The following is a 13,759-nucleotide window of genomic DNA, read 5'->3' as shown; positions in this document are numbered from 1 at the left end:
AGATGATCGAACAATGCTGTCGTAAAGTTCGTGTTTATGCTGGATCTAGGCGACATAAAATGACTTTTTATGCTTTAGTGCATAAAGTTAAATCTTCGTCTAAATAAAAATAAAAATCAATAAATCTTAACATTTATAAAATTTATATAGCAATACCAATACCTACATGAAAAATAAAAAATACCTTTAAGTGAACAATTATTTCCACTGTTTCTGTTTAATTTCTTCTCAATGACGACCGGATGGCCAAGTGGTTAGAGAACCTGGCTACGAAGCTTGAGGTCCCGGTTTCGATTCCCGGCCGGGGCAGATATTTGTGTGAATAATACGAATGTTTGTTCTCGGGTCTTGGCGGTATGTATTTATGTATGTATAAATACATATACATAGTACATACATACAGTATGTTTATCCTTTGCCCAGTATACATAGTACAAGCTTTGCTTAGTTTGGGACTAGGTCAATTGGTGTCAAGTGTCCCATGATATTTATTATTTATTTATTTTATTTATTTAATCGATGTGAAAGCAGAGTGTAAAATTCGAGCATTAAACCCATTTTCCCCACGACGTATCTATTCACCATATCTATTAGCCATATGAACATCTCAGGTGAAATGGCTCGTTTTATGCTGTTGTTGTACAATCTACTATTGTTCGTAACTGTTGGTGCCAGAAGGCCCTCAAGAAGACTTTATTTTATGCACTAGAGCATAAAGAGTCATTTTTATGTCTCCTAGATCCAGCATAAACACAAAATTTACGACCATGAGAAGTGAAAATAATAATTCACGAATTTTAAAAGGTGAGGCCCTTAGCCAACTTAATAAGGACAGAAAATAATAGGTAGACTCTTCAAGGTATAACTTTACCACAGTACAAAAAAGAGCAGTATAACGTCTTCATACAAACGGCCGCAACGCGAGTTATACCTACGCGCCACGAATTCTCAGCATAATACCTCAACAACCATCACTCATCAGTCGCGAGTGCTCCGCGGTTACGTACGGACCCACGCGCATTACGTACCTACCTTAATATGTCACAACGATATAAACAGTATTGATCGGTGTACGGATGTTTAAATTTATCTAATATAATATAATAAAAACGTACCTAATGAAGTTATTAAAGATATAATTAACAGCATATCTTACACAAATCACAAGAAATTAATAAAAATGGGTATTTAGCAGGTTTTCGTGTTGAAGGTTAACGAATTAGGCCAACGACATCCCAGAAGAGGCGCAAATACTTCTCCGTAGCTAATTTGTAGGTAGCAAATGTACGTAGTGATGAAGCCAAATCAAACCGTTTAAAACATAATAAGTTTTGTAGTTTATTAAAATAACGTAAAATGCATTTTTGTCAAACACTACTCAGTCCCTTCCATAATTTCCTAAAGCTCCTATCCTTTCCCTACTTTAAATTTCGTATGACATTATCAAATCAAATACATAACTGAAGAGTGATAGTTAGTAGAGTAGGCAGCCCTATCGCGCGTTGCGTAGGTAATTATATCAAGGACGCTGCCGAGACGGTTTACTGCTCCTTTTTTGTACTGTGGTGACTTTACAGTTGCGTTCAGTACCGTTCAGTATTAAATTGATGGGTGTTATCTATTAACTATAGTCGTTTCCCAATTGGCTACGAAATAGATTAAAGTAATTAATGAATAATGAATGAAATTAAATACGAGATATAAGAATTGCAAGTTGAGGCTGTATAGTTTAACTCAATCTACGCCTACCACAACACAACAATCTTTAAAACATCGTTACGTCAGTTTGACTTTGACATATCGCATACCGCAACTGCAAAGCAAAGCAAGATCGAGATGTTATAAACAAAAAACAGAATGCGTTTAATTGTGTTTTTTGCTACTCGTTATACCAAAAGATAATTGAAAATATCTTGACTGACTGACTGACCTGACTAGAAATAGCGCTCAAAATGCCGACAGTTATTCTTTTAGACGTTTCCTTGTCGATGTCCCGGCCGGTGCTTACGCTCGACCCCACGGAAAACCATACCAGACTCACTGTGGCCGCTGCTGCCATTAATTCCTTCCTGGATTTTCTATCTATGCATTCTAGATTAGAATATGTTGCCTTAGTCACGTTTTCGTCCATCTGTGAAGGTAATTTTTTACAAATTTCTATAGAAGTCAAACTTACTTAACTTTTAATCTAACTTCTTTAATATAATAATATGTCTTGTTTTAGTGGCGGTGCCATTTACTCGAGATTTTGAAAATATTCGCTTAAAGTTACCGCTACTAGAGGAAGGAGACAAAACATGCCTGGATTTGGCACTAGCTGGAGTGAGCCAGCTTATTCTTAGCGAGTGGGGTTATCAAACTCCAGTCCAGATCATAGTGGTAGGTTTATTTTACATTTAAGCGGTAGTGGAGGTTCCATCCATAATATGATGTTTTGTATAAAAAATGCAACTTATTTGATAAAGTGACTGATATTGTTAGCGAACAAAATGTTAATAATCTCATGAGCAAAGCAGTGTTTAAAATTATGTGTATGTGTATTACAGAAATTTTGTTGCTACTCTTGTACAACATTACTGTCAATTTTGTGAATTACCTATTTACTGCCTGTACCTACTTACACCATTCAACAACAGCTATGCTGTGGTTGACTTCTGATGTATTATTTAACACAAGAATTGGTCATCAAACAATGTCAGACTAGAATCATACAGCATATAATCAGTTTTCTGAACAGTTTTCTGAAGGATTAAAATGTAATTATCATACTAACCTCTTCACGGCCACAAAACAAACCAAGTGACAGGATGGTAGTTTACCTAAACTGTAAAACCCTTGAACAGGTCACAGATGGCAACATCGGTGGAGGCTCAATTGGACGGAGTAGGATCATCCAAGGGCTGCCACTGCCTGCTCCCTACCCTGTTAGAATCCATGTGTTACCCATTGCGTCACCTGCTGATCCCTGCCTGACACATGGTAAAAATTACAAGTTTATGACTAATACATATTATAAATGTGAAAGTGAGTATGTGCCTATGTGTTTTATACAGTAAAATTACATATCGACGCTTGAAAGGAGAAATTGACTAAGCAACATGTTTTTAAGATAGTGAGTTCTATGTTCTATACATATTTGGAATCAGTAAATTTTACAGTATAATGTTGGGGCAGATATTTGTATGAACAATATGAATATTTTTTCCTGGGGCTAGGATGTTAAATATGTATTTATCTACACAAGTTTATCCTTTGCCTAGTACCCATAGTACAGTCATGATTGTTAATTTGGGACCCACTTAAGATCGAATACCTATCTGTCATTTTGTATGACAATTCAACGGACTTTTTCACTAAATGGGTCCCAAATTAACAATTGTGACCGTACAAACTTTCTTAGTTTGGGACTAGGTCAATAGTCCTACCATAATTTTATTTATTTATTGACATACATCAAGCACCTGATTGTAATGAAATTTGGTATAGATCGTTTGGGACCCTGAGAAGGATATAGATAGGGTTAGGTAAGTAGTTTTTATTCTGGAAAATAGTATAGTTGTAGAGATGAAGTTGAGGCTTCAGCTAGTTTATTACCTAGCATTAGCCTGGATTTTTGTCTGCTAAGAATTTGTTTAATTGCTATTCTATGAGAACTATGCAATTTTCCTGGATAAAAAATTAACCTATATCATTCCCAGAGTCTCAAACTTTCTCCATGCCAGCATTTTTTAACCTGTAGTCTGCAGACCCCTAGGGGTTCGCGAGTATGTGTATGGGGGTCCGCCGTTTTATCTATGGACATTTGAATTAATACCAACTGTCCTAAATTTTTTACTCATTTTTTTTTAATTATGAAATTATATGCTTGATTTTCTAGGGGTTCGCGTACTGAAAAAGGTTAAGAAAAGCTCTATGCTATACTTCATCTAGTTTCGCAATTACTTTCGTAATTATAATATTAGTTCGTATTAAACCCAATACACTTGTGAAAAATTTTTAGAAATCAAAACTGTACCACGTCATGTTAGATCTTGAAATAATTTTGGGCTATGTCTAGTAAAATGTGAATTATATTTCTAGCCATGCCACTTTACCAGAAGATTGTGGACCTTGCCACATCTGCCAATAATTCAAGCGGAAATGTCAGTAGGGGATCCATATACTGCCTCGACCAGCTCACAGTGACTGCGGTGAGTTTATACTGTAAATGCTAAGTTACTCCAACTTATTCTTGAGAAATATTTACTAGTGATGTGCTTATTTCTCTTCATAATCCTACTAATATTATAAATGTGAATTTTGTGAGTGAGTGAGTATGTTTGTTACTTTTTCACGCTGAAATGGCTGGACGGATTTGGATGAAATTTGGCAAAAAGTTGTTTTATAACCTGGATTAAAACAAAGGATACTTTTTATCCCGATATTCCCACGGGATAGGGATAAAATCTTGAAATAACAATCGCTGGGCTTAGAGTCATGAAATTTGGTATGGCGATAGCTGGACATCTGAAATAACATATAGGCTACTTTTTATCCCAAACAAATATTGAAATGTAAACCGCTGGGCTTAGAGTAATGACATTTTGAACAGTTATTCTTAACACAACCTCAATGAAGACCACGATCTAAATTTTGCGAATTCGCAGGGTGAATTTTGTAAAATCCCGCAATTTCAGTTGTGACCGAATAGTAATAGAAGCCGCGGGTAAACTTTAGTACATACATATATGCGTTAATACACTGGTTTCTAACCGTGTTTGGAATGTACAACTGAAAATTGTAGCAACTTCATGTACCTCATTTACTCCTTCATCTTCATTTACCCTTTAAAAACAGGTTTTGTGCCCACTCTAACTAATAATAATGTCTAGTTTGTTACCACTCCGTCATGAGACACAATTTTACCACTGGAGGTAATCACCCCTTAATTTATTAAATCATTTGTTTCTTTGCGGAAGTCCATATCAATGAACTAAACACAACAATTACTTTGCTCATCCGCAACTCGACTTTGGTCTAGCATGGTGAAAGTGGTGTTGCTCTTGTTGCATAGACGTAGCTATCATAAGGTTACGGGTGAACAAAGTAATTGTTTTTAGTTCACTAATAAGTTTTCTAAATGATTGGTTTTAGTATATTATATAGATAGACTTACCTGAACTTATCGTAACTATTGCTACAGGCAATAACGTCGATGTCGCGACTCTGTGAGCAGCACTACCAGGAGTTCACCTGCACTCTAAAGTGTGGGCAGCTGGAGGCGCGAGTGCAACTCTTCCCGGAGCCGCACCCCGCCGTCCACGAAGGCTACGCCGCCACGTATACTCTATCCAACGAACTGAATATAATCGGATTCGTGCATCAAAATGAACTAGGTAACCCTTGACTTGACTTCGAAGAAGGAGGTTTACATTTTGTATACCTATCGTTTTTCTAATGAATGTTGGTTGAACGATAATTTTTCCCTGCGAACTGATTTTTAATCGAAAGGATCTCTAATTCTACTACACTAATAGTAAAACACTAAAGAAAGGCCCTTCTTATATGTAGTAGTAACACGTCTGTATTGACAAGTTGATATTTTATATCAGAAAAATAATAATAAGAAGTTTATTTGTTTTTTCCACCACCAAGTACAATGAAATAAACTTAGATACTACAATACAATTTAGGTGTAATTGACAGTCTTGGGTGGGGGAGACTGGTGCCCGAACTAGGAATGCCCTGTGTGTCAGGTCACCAGGTCTCCAACCCTCAGATGTCCGCAACTACTGAATTAAACATGAGCAAATGCAGAAGAACAAGTTTGAACTAAAAATTGTTTTGTAAATAATATTATACAGCATGCAATCCATACATAGATTGCCTGTAATGACATATAAGTATCCTTACGAATTAGACTTAATAATGATTAGATTAAATGACGTAAGTTCTCTAATAATTATGTGCTATACTTTTATAAAACTAAACCTATAAATCATGGTAAAATTTGTGAATTGGATAATTCTCAAACTTAAAGAAGTCAGTTTTTTTTTAATAATGAACGTTATTTTCTGTTCTCGGTATTTAATCAATATGCGCTTCCACAGGAACTCCTATTGCTGTCAGCAAACATTTAGTTGTACCTCAAGCTCAAAACGGCAATTCATCAAACAGGGAAAATTATGGCTCCAAAACTCCCACTAAGGTACTTTAATTTTAATGTGAAGGGATAATAAAATCTTCTTTTATAAAGATTCGTAATAATGATTAATTCTGTTTGTAGGATGGCTCCAGTATAGACGGCAGTTCACCAGACGAGGAAGTTGCAGACCCCAGCAAAATAGCTAATTTCTGCGTTCTTCTTCATGGAGCACTAAAAGTAAGATCGAAATTTTTATTACATTTAAACAGCGCGCCCAGCATTTCATAGCGGCTGTCACTCATTGCATTGCACACCTATTGCCAGAATTTTATTTTGCTATAGATTTGCGAACCTTAAATGTCCTCCCACAGAACACTAGCAACCCCTGCTCTAAGCTATCGTGAGAGGGACGGCACGATACGAGTTTTGATGTAGCCCCTGTATTGGCGGGTAGCCATTATTTTATTCAGTTGTTTTCTTAGCGTCTTTCTTTTGCCGAGCTGTGAAGTGTTTAGACACAAAATAATTTAATTTTTTGCATTTTTATCCTCGCAATGTGATGAAAATCATTGTGTGTATCACGGGCCGTAAGGGGATTACAAACTCGTTAGTAATCTTCTTCTTACGGCCCTTAATACACAATGTACTATTAATGTTTTTGTGCGTAGGTGGAGTCGATGGCGGCCATAGTGGAGCTAGGCGGCGACTGGTGGGGCGCGATGGTGGCGTGGTGCGAGGCGTCGCGCGCGCGCCGCTCGTGCCTGCTGCTGTGCGTGCTGCGGCCGGGCGCCGCCGCCGCGCCCTGGCTCGGTCCGCTCGACCAGCTCGGCGCGGGCGACGAGACCTCCACCTGTGAGTATAACAGCGACGGCGACCATGGAGCTGGGCGGTGACTGGTGATGATGCTGGTGACGATACCTTCAAACAGGCCGCACACTGAAGCTACCGAATAACGGTTATCCATTAATGTCTTCTTCAACCTCGAAATTGGCAGAATCATCGATAGTATATACGTTATGCCAATCCAATTTATGGAAAGTGTACACAAACCGATTTCATCAAAATACTTGTATAAACAACCACTGGATCGAATCAATAACACATTTATCTATAATTCGTGTCCTTAACTATTGTATTTTTCACCTATGATGAGTTCTGTTACACTTGAAAATTTTCCGAATTACGCATACTATGTTCGCAATTTTTTTTTAAATAATTTCTTAGTTTGAAGCAAAATAATCATAAAAATTAAAAAACTGTACATTTTAAAAATATATAGCAATATCAGAGTCCATTAAATAGACTCCATCGAATACGATAGAAAATTATTTATTTTTCTAAATGACGCAATGTGTGAAACAGAGTAGTGACGTGGCACAACATTATCGGCAATTGCCGCAGTGCATTATTCAATAACAATGAACACTAAGATATTTTAAAATTTTAAATAAAACTTGCAAGATTTTGTAAACGCGGCTATTTGGAACATGACCGCAGCCATCTTGTGCCACTTGTGGCCAGCAGGGCTACTACGAAACTCGAAACACGAACTTCGTATTGTACCGTCCCTCTCGCTCTCGTATTAAATAGTATAAGTGTCAGATTTATTTATTTATTTTATTTGACATTTGTCAGAGGGACAGAACGACACGAACTTCCGAGTTTCGTAGTAGCCCTACAGTGCTTGTCAGTATCACTATCAGTACGAGTGCGTTCTGACAGTGATACTGGCAAAGTGCCGAAACGGTCTAAAAATACTGTTTTGAACTCCTAGAGTCGGGAGTTTGTAATTCGTTTGAGGGATTATTTTGAGCGAGAACGAGAAAACGGTGGCCCGGTGGGCAGAAAACTGGAAAATATTAGGCACTTGTCCCACCGCCGACGATGAGCGAGAAGCGAGTAGAGCGAGTAACTAGAAACGAGAGTGAGCAGCGAGAAGCGAGTGTAGTTTTGTCGCTGGCTATAAGCGAGTGTTCGAGTGCGACGGGCGATTACAAACGTTGACGAGCAGTTGACATTTAACTATTGCATCTTAGATTAATTACACTAAAAAGTGTGAAAAAAAATTATAACAGAAAATTTAACCAACTACAAAAAACCATGAAAATATTTTTCTACCAGTCTGAAGTCACCTCAACACGAGCCAGCAGGACTGATTGAAGCCCAATATAATAGTGCGTAGGTGAGGTAGACGACTATAGGTCCACTCCTGCTGGCTCGTGCTGAGGCACCGCCTTCTGACTGGTAGAAAATTATTTTCATGGGTTTTCGTAGTGGGTTTAATTTTTTGTTTTTTCACCAAAACTCACTTGATTTCAATATTTAATTTTCATTTGAAAAATCTTCGCAAAAATCTGACGTTATTTTTTGAATGAAACTCTTGTATAATCTCTAGTAGCATAGACTAGCGTAGAGATAGTGGAAAATTTGTCATTTTAAAAATCGATTAATACTCGATTAAATAAGCGATTATTATTTATTTACCTTAAAATTAAAACACTTTACTTTTATAGTTGAATAAACAGTCTTTGGAATTAAATCAAGTATCGTAAATAATAAAATAGACAAAAATACTTTGATCTATTCAATCAATAAATTAATCGATTTATTGAACAGATTCATTATTTTGCAATAGGTTCTAGGTTTTCACATCATTAAATAAATGTCTGTAGTCGGGTTAATGGCGTCTTCGTTTACCCTTTCTATAAATTGGATTGGCATAAACCATAAATGGAGCTATATTTCCAAAAAAAAAATATTAAGTCTAAACAGATAGGCACAACACCTCGGGTCACGGAAGTCACTCCAGGAAGTCGTCGGTAACGTGAAGAGTTTACTAGGCTTCCTCTAGGAGCTAGGCTGGCTTGAATAGTGCCTACAGCCAATCATGCAAAATAGGCGCATTAAGTCGTCGAGTTGCGGAAAACAGCCAGCTAAAACAACCTGTCATTTTGTCGCTTGTATCTAAAAGAGCGCCAAAGGCATGACTCGCGCGGGGCGCCTAGATGCCTAAGGGCGGTTTCAGGCTAGCGTTTTTTCTGCGCGTATACTCTCGTTTTTGGCATACCGAGCTTACACACGCTACATTAACATTAACTTAACGCGCTTTCAAAAACGGGCTTATACGCGCGTATAAAACTCTAGTCTGAAACCGCCCAAACGCCAGCCCTTTGTTTTTAGTGGGAGATTTGTTTGATTGGATCTGTTTTAAACGTACACCTTATTCTTTACCTTTGTGAACGTTGTTTTGTGGTCCGCAGCGGAGGCGTTCCCGGTGCGGTCGTGGCGGTCGTACAGCGGCGGCGGCGCGGGCTGCGCGTGGGCGCGCCCGCACGCGCTGCTTGCCGACGTCCAGAAAGTTCTACGACATGCGCGCAAGCTGCCTGACAAGACGCAACACCTCTACAAGGTACGACGCGTGCCCAGAAGCTTGGGGCGCACCTCCCCGCCCCCGCCCCGCGTTTCCGTACCAAATTTCAAGTCGATGCCATAAACCGTTGAAGAGTTCCGTCCGAGGGAGATGATCCTGGCCGGAGCACCAGAATGTCACTACCAGATAATGTATTGTCGCCTAACTTACATATCCGGCCACTGAAAGTGGGTCAAAATGAACTTGCAAGATTTCACCCAACAACAACAACAATCAGGGCAACTTAAATAAAAGCTTGTAAGAAAACAATTAAATTAGACCTTAATATTCTAATAGAAGTCGCGATAACGTTTATTCCCGTTATAAACCCACGCTAGTATTTTAAAGCATCTTATTATGTAACAGTCACATAATCTACAATTCACTCGATTGTATTGTATCTGTAGGAGCTGAACCGCGTGCGGCGCGCGGCGATATCTCTGGGCTTCTCTGAGCTGGTGGCGTGCGTGGGCGCGGCGCTGGAGCGCGAGTGCGCGGCGCTACCGGCGTCCGCGCCGCCCGAGTGCTCGCTGCAGCTGGCGCACGCCGCCGCCGCGCTGCGCGACCCGCGCACCGCACTCGACGTCAAACACACGCTGCAGCCGCTCGGGCCCAACTTCACCGTCGCCTCCATGCCGCACTAACCGCGGGGCGTGGGACGGCATGAGACGCTGCAGCCGCTCGGGCCCAACTTCACCGTTGCCTCCATGCCGCACTAGCCGCTCAAGCTCAACTTCACCGTCACCTCCATGCCGCACTAAACGCGGGGCGTGGGGCGGCATGAGACGCTGCAGCCGCTTGGGCCCAACTTCACCGTCGCCTCCATGCCGCACTAACCGCGGGGCGTGGGACGGCATGAGACGCTGCAGCCGCTCGGGCCCAACTTCACCGTTGCCTCCATGCCGCACTAGCCGCTCAAGCTCAACTTCACCGTCGCCTCCATGCCGCACTAACCGCGGGGCGTGGGGCGGCATGAGACGCTGCAGCCGCTCGGGCCCAACTTCACCGTCGCCTCCATGCCGCACTAACCGCGGGGCGTGGGACGGCATGAGACGCTGCAGCCGCTCGGGCCCAACTTCACCGTTGCCTCCATGCCGCACTAGCCGCTCAAGCTCAACATTACCGTCGCCTCCATGCCGCACTAACCGCGGGGCGTGGGGCGGCATGAGACGCTGCAGCCGCTCGGGCCCAACTTCACCGTCGCCTCCATGCCGCACTAACCGCGGGGCGTGGGACGGCATGAGACGCTGCAGCCGCTCGGGCCCAACTTCACCGTTGCCTCCATGCTGCACTAGCCGCTCAAGCTCAACTTTACCGTCGCCTCCATGCCGCACTAACCGCGGGGCGTGGGGCGGCATGAGACGCTGCAGCCGCTCGGGCCCAACTTCACCGTCGCCTCCATGCCGCACTAACCGCGGGGCGTGGGGCGGCATGAGACGCTGCAGCCGCTCGGGCCCAACTTCACCGTTGCCTCCATGCCGCACTAGCCGCTCAAGCTCAACTTTACCGTCGCCTCCATGCCGCACTAACCGCGGGGCGTGGGGCGGCATGAGACGCTGCAGCCGCTCGGGCCCAACTTCACCGTCGCCTCCATGCCGCACTAACCGCGGGGCGTGGGGCGGCATGAGACGCTGCAGCCGCTCGGGCCCAACTTCACCGTTGCCTCCATGCCGCACTAGCCGCTCAAGCTCAACTTTACCGTCGCCTCCATGCCGCACTAACCGCGGGGCGTGGGGCGGCATGAGACGCTGCAGCCGCTCGGGCCCAACTTCACCGTCGCCTCCATGCCGCACTAACCGCGGGGCGTGGGGCGGCATGAGACGCTGCAGCCGCTCGGGCCCAACTTCACCGTCGCCTCCATGCCGCACTAACCGCGGGGCGTGGGGCGGCATGAGACGCTGCAGCCGCTCGGGCCCAACTTCACCGTCGCCTCCATGCCGCACTAACCGCGGGGCGTGGGGCGGCATGAGACGCTGCAGCCGCTTGGGCCCAACTTCACCGTCGCCTCCATGCCGCACTGACCCGAATAATACCGACATGAAAAAGCCGACCCCTTTTTTCGTGTACACGCCCATAAGAACTGACATGAGTTGAAACTGTCGGAAAATACAAGCATTTTTGTCGAACAAATCGTTCAATACTCGTTATTTATCCGACACGTTCGATTAACGCCCACGCGATGGGGCCGCCGGTACCAGCTCTATGACCATCATTTTCTTTTTTGTCATTCCGCAATTACCCTGAAGAACTGCCATACTGGTACAAATGATCTTAATATTTTGTGTCACCATCGCCGGGTCTATTATTACAATGTGACATAAGGAGTATGAATGTTCAGTTAGCTATGAATGAGAGTGACTCCTATACAACACGTTCAGATGCCAACTTGTGTTTTAATGTTACAGATCACCTTGTATTGTAAGTTTTAATATATTTAAAAAAAAGTGACTTTCTTTATTTTGCCATTAAAAGCAATTAGGCTACCTTTTTGGCGAGTACATTGTACTAGATACTCGCATATGGGTGAAGACCAAAAAGTTGCAAGCTTATTCCATTGTGACACGAAAATTAATCATACATGTTGTATGGATAATTTTCGTGTCACAATGGAAAAAGTTAATGGAAATTAAAACTACGTGCTAACGCAGCTTCAACGGTGTGCAACTTTTTGATCACCAGCCATATGGCTCTGTCCTTCGGAGGACGATTTTGCCGTTGTATGGTAAAAAAATCTAGAAAACGAGATATGAGAGACGGAACCACAAAAAAATATAAAAACGATGAATGTGTCAATCATTGAGTAACGCTTTATATATATATCCTACTAATATTATAAATGCGAAGGTACTTCATCACATGTAAACCGCTGAACCGATTTAGATGAAAATCGGTATTCAAATAGTTTGCGTCCCGGGAAAGGGGAAAGGACGTAAAATATTTTTTATCCCGGGAAGATTACATAGTTTCCGCGGGATAGTGAAAAGTTGAAAACCGAATTCTACGCGGACGGAGTCGCGAGTAACGGCTAGTTTAGTTATTAATTGTTCAAACAAACCGCGCACGTTGATTTTGTATTACCTTGTCGTGAAACGGAACGGGCTTTACGATATTTTTTTGACATTGACAGTCCTCTAGTGCCTAGCGCAAAGATAGCGAGTGCGGCTACATGCAGTCGCTCGTTTGCAGCGATAAATCTTGTCACGTGACCCCATTTTAAATTTTCCGCGACTAAAAAAAGTAGCGTCGAGCAGCAGCATCAAGATGGCTGCTTGCTAGAATGATCTTGGTGTTGGAAGCTGATTTCTTAAATAGCATTGTTTTTGCCGAAATTGAAGAGGTTTTTTTTTTTCCTGCGATAAAACTCAATATTTTCAGCTTTATCGCCTACATGTCACTTGACAACATTTGACGTTGGAAACGAGCGTCGAGCTAGTTGCATGTGGCCGCGCCTTACCTCTTCTACCTGCCACTACTCTTTCTATTACCTACCTACTCACTTGGCGTAGCGTGCTCGCGTTGCGTACGAGTATTTGATATTTCAGTCGCTCATGCTATTACAACATCACGACAACATAGTGCATCTCTTACGCTCACGCAAGTTATTCCGGCGAATGCGCCAAGTTGTTTGACTTGACGTGTAACGAAACGACACGCAAGAACACGACCGACGTTTGGTTGGACGGACCGCACCAGTCGCCTATACCGTACTAATTCATGTCGATAGCGCCGCCATCTCCTTTATTTAACCTAAAATAAAACAGATTGTTGTCGTTTGTTTCAGATAGATGTCACTGTAACTTTGAGATCACAAAATTTTATTTATTAAAACAACCCTATGTCAGGCCAGGCGTCTATTCGCGCTCAACAAGGAACAAGATGGCTACGTTACAATCGACTCAGACCACATAAAAAGTAAAGACAGTGCTGCAAACGGAAAATTGAGGCCTCTGTTTTAGTTTTTATGTGGTTTGAGCTGGGAAGCAAATCCAGTAAAGTAAAAGAATACCTGTGACTATTAGTAGCTATACGTATGGATGGATATATACATCAATGGTACTAGTTACGAAATGCAGACGGCGCTTCAAAACCGTCTGCATGAATGAGGCGAGAGAGGGCTCTCTTTTCCCCGTATATTATACTACTCTTTGGACCGCACCGCGCAAAATACCGGTCTCGTTGCTGGCTAACCGAAAGCGACCGGTTGCCATTAAGCAAAAAGTTGAAGT

General features: G+C 42.3%; 1 protein-coding gene across 1 annotated transcript; it reads left to right on the top strand.

Annotated features, from left to right (window-relative positions):
- Positions 1-1,791: 1,791 nt before the first annotated feature.
- IntS14 (integrator complex subunit 14) lies at positions 1,792-10,268 on the top strand. Its single transcript, XM_074088486.1, has 10 exons — positions 1,792-2,139; positions 2,225-2,379; positions 2,844-2,979; positions 4,081-4,190; positions 5,183-5,375; positions 6,090-6,187; positions 6,266-6,361; positions 6,793-6,976; positions 9,385-9,533; positions 9,941-10,268. The coding sequence occupies exons 1-10, from the start codon at positions 1,953-1,955 to the stop codon at positions 10,175-10,177; spliced, it is 1,545 nt and encodes a 514-aa protein (XP_073944587.1). The 5' UTR covers positions 1,792-1,952; the 3' UTR covers positions 10,178-10,268.
- The last annotated feature ends 3,491 nt before the right edge of the window (positions 10,269-13,759 follow it).

Source organism: Choristoneura fumiferana, chromosome Z (assembly GCF_025370935.1).
Source record: "Choristoneura fumiferana chromosome Z, NRCan_CFum_1, whole genome shotgun sequence".
Lineage (NCBI taxonomy): Eukaryota > Metazoa > Arthropoda > Insecta > Lepidoptera > Tortricidae > Choristoneura > Choristoneura fumiferana.
The sequence above is the reverse complement of the archived record's forward strand: the minus strand, read 5'-3'. Positions and strand labels throughout refer to the sequence as shown.

Excerpts from the sequence above, each read along its gene's own strand:
- IntS14 (XM_074088486.1), top strand. The coding sequence starts at position 1,953 with ATGCCGACAGTTATTCTTTTAGACGTTTCCTTGTCGATGTCCCGGCCG. Across the intron at positions 5,376-6,089 it reads CGTGCATCAAAATGAACTAG|GAACTCCTATTGCTGTCAGC; the intron begins GTAACCCTTGAC and ends GCGCTTCCACAG. Across the intron at positions 6,188-6,265 it reads GCTCCAAAACTCCCACTAAG|GATGGCTCCAGTATAGACGG; the intron begins GTACTTTAATTT and ends TTCTGTTTGTAG.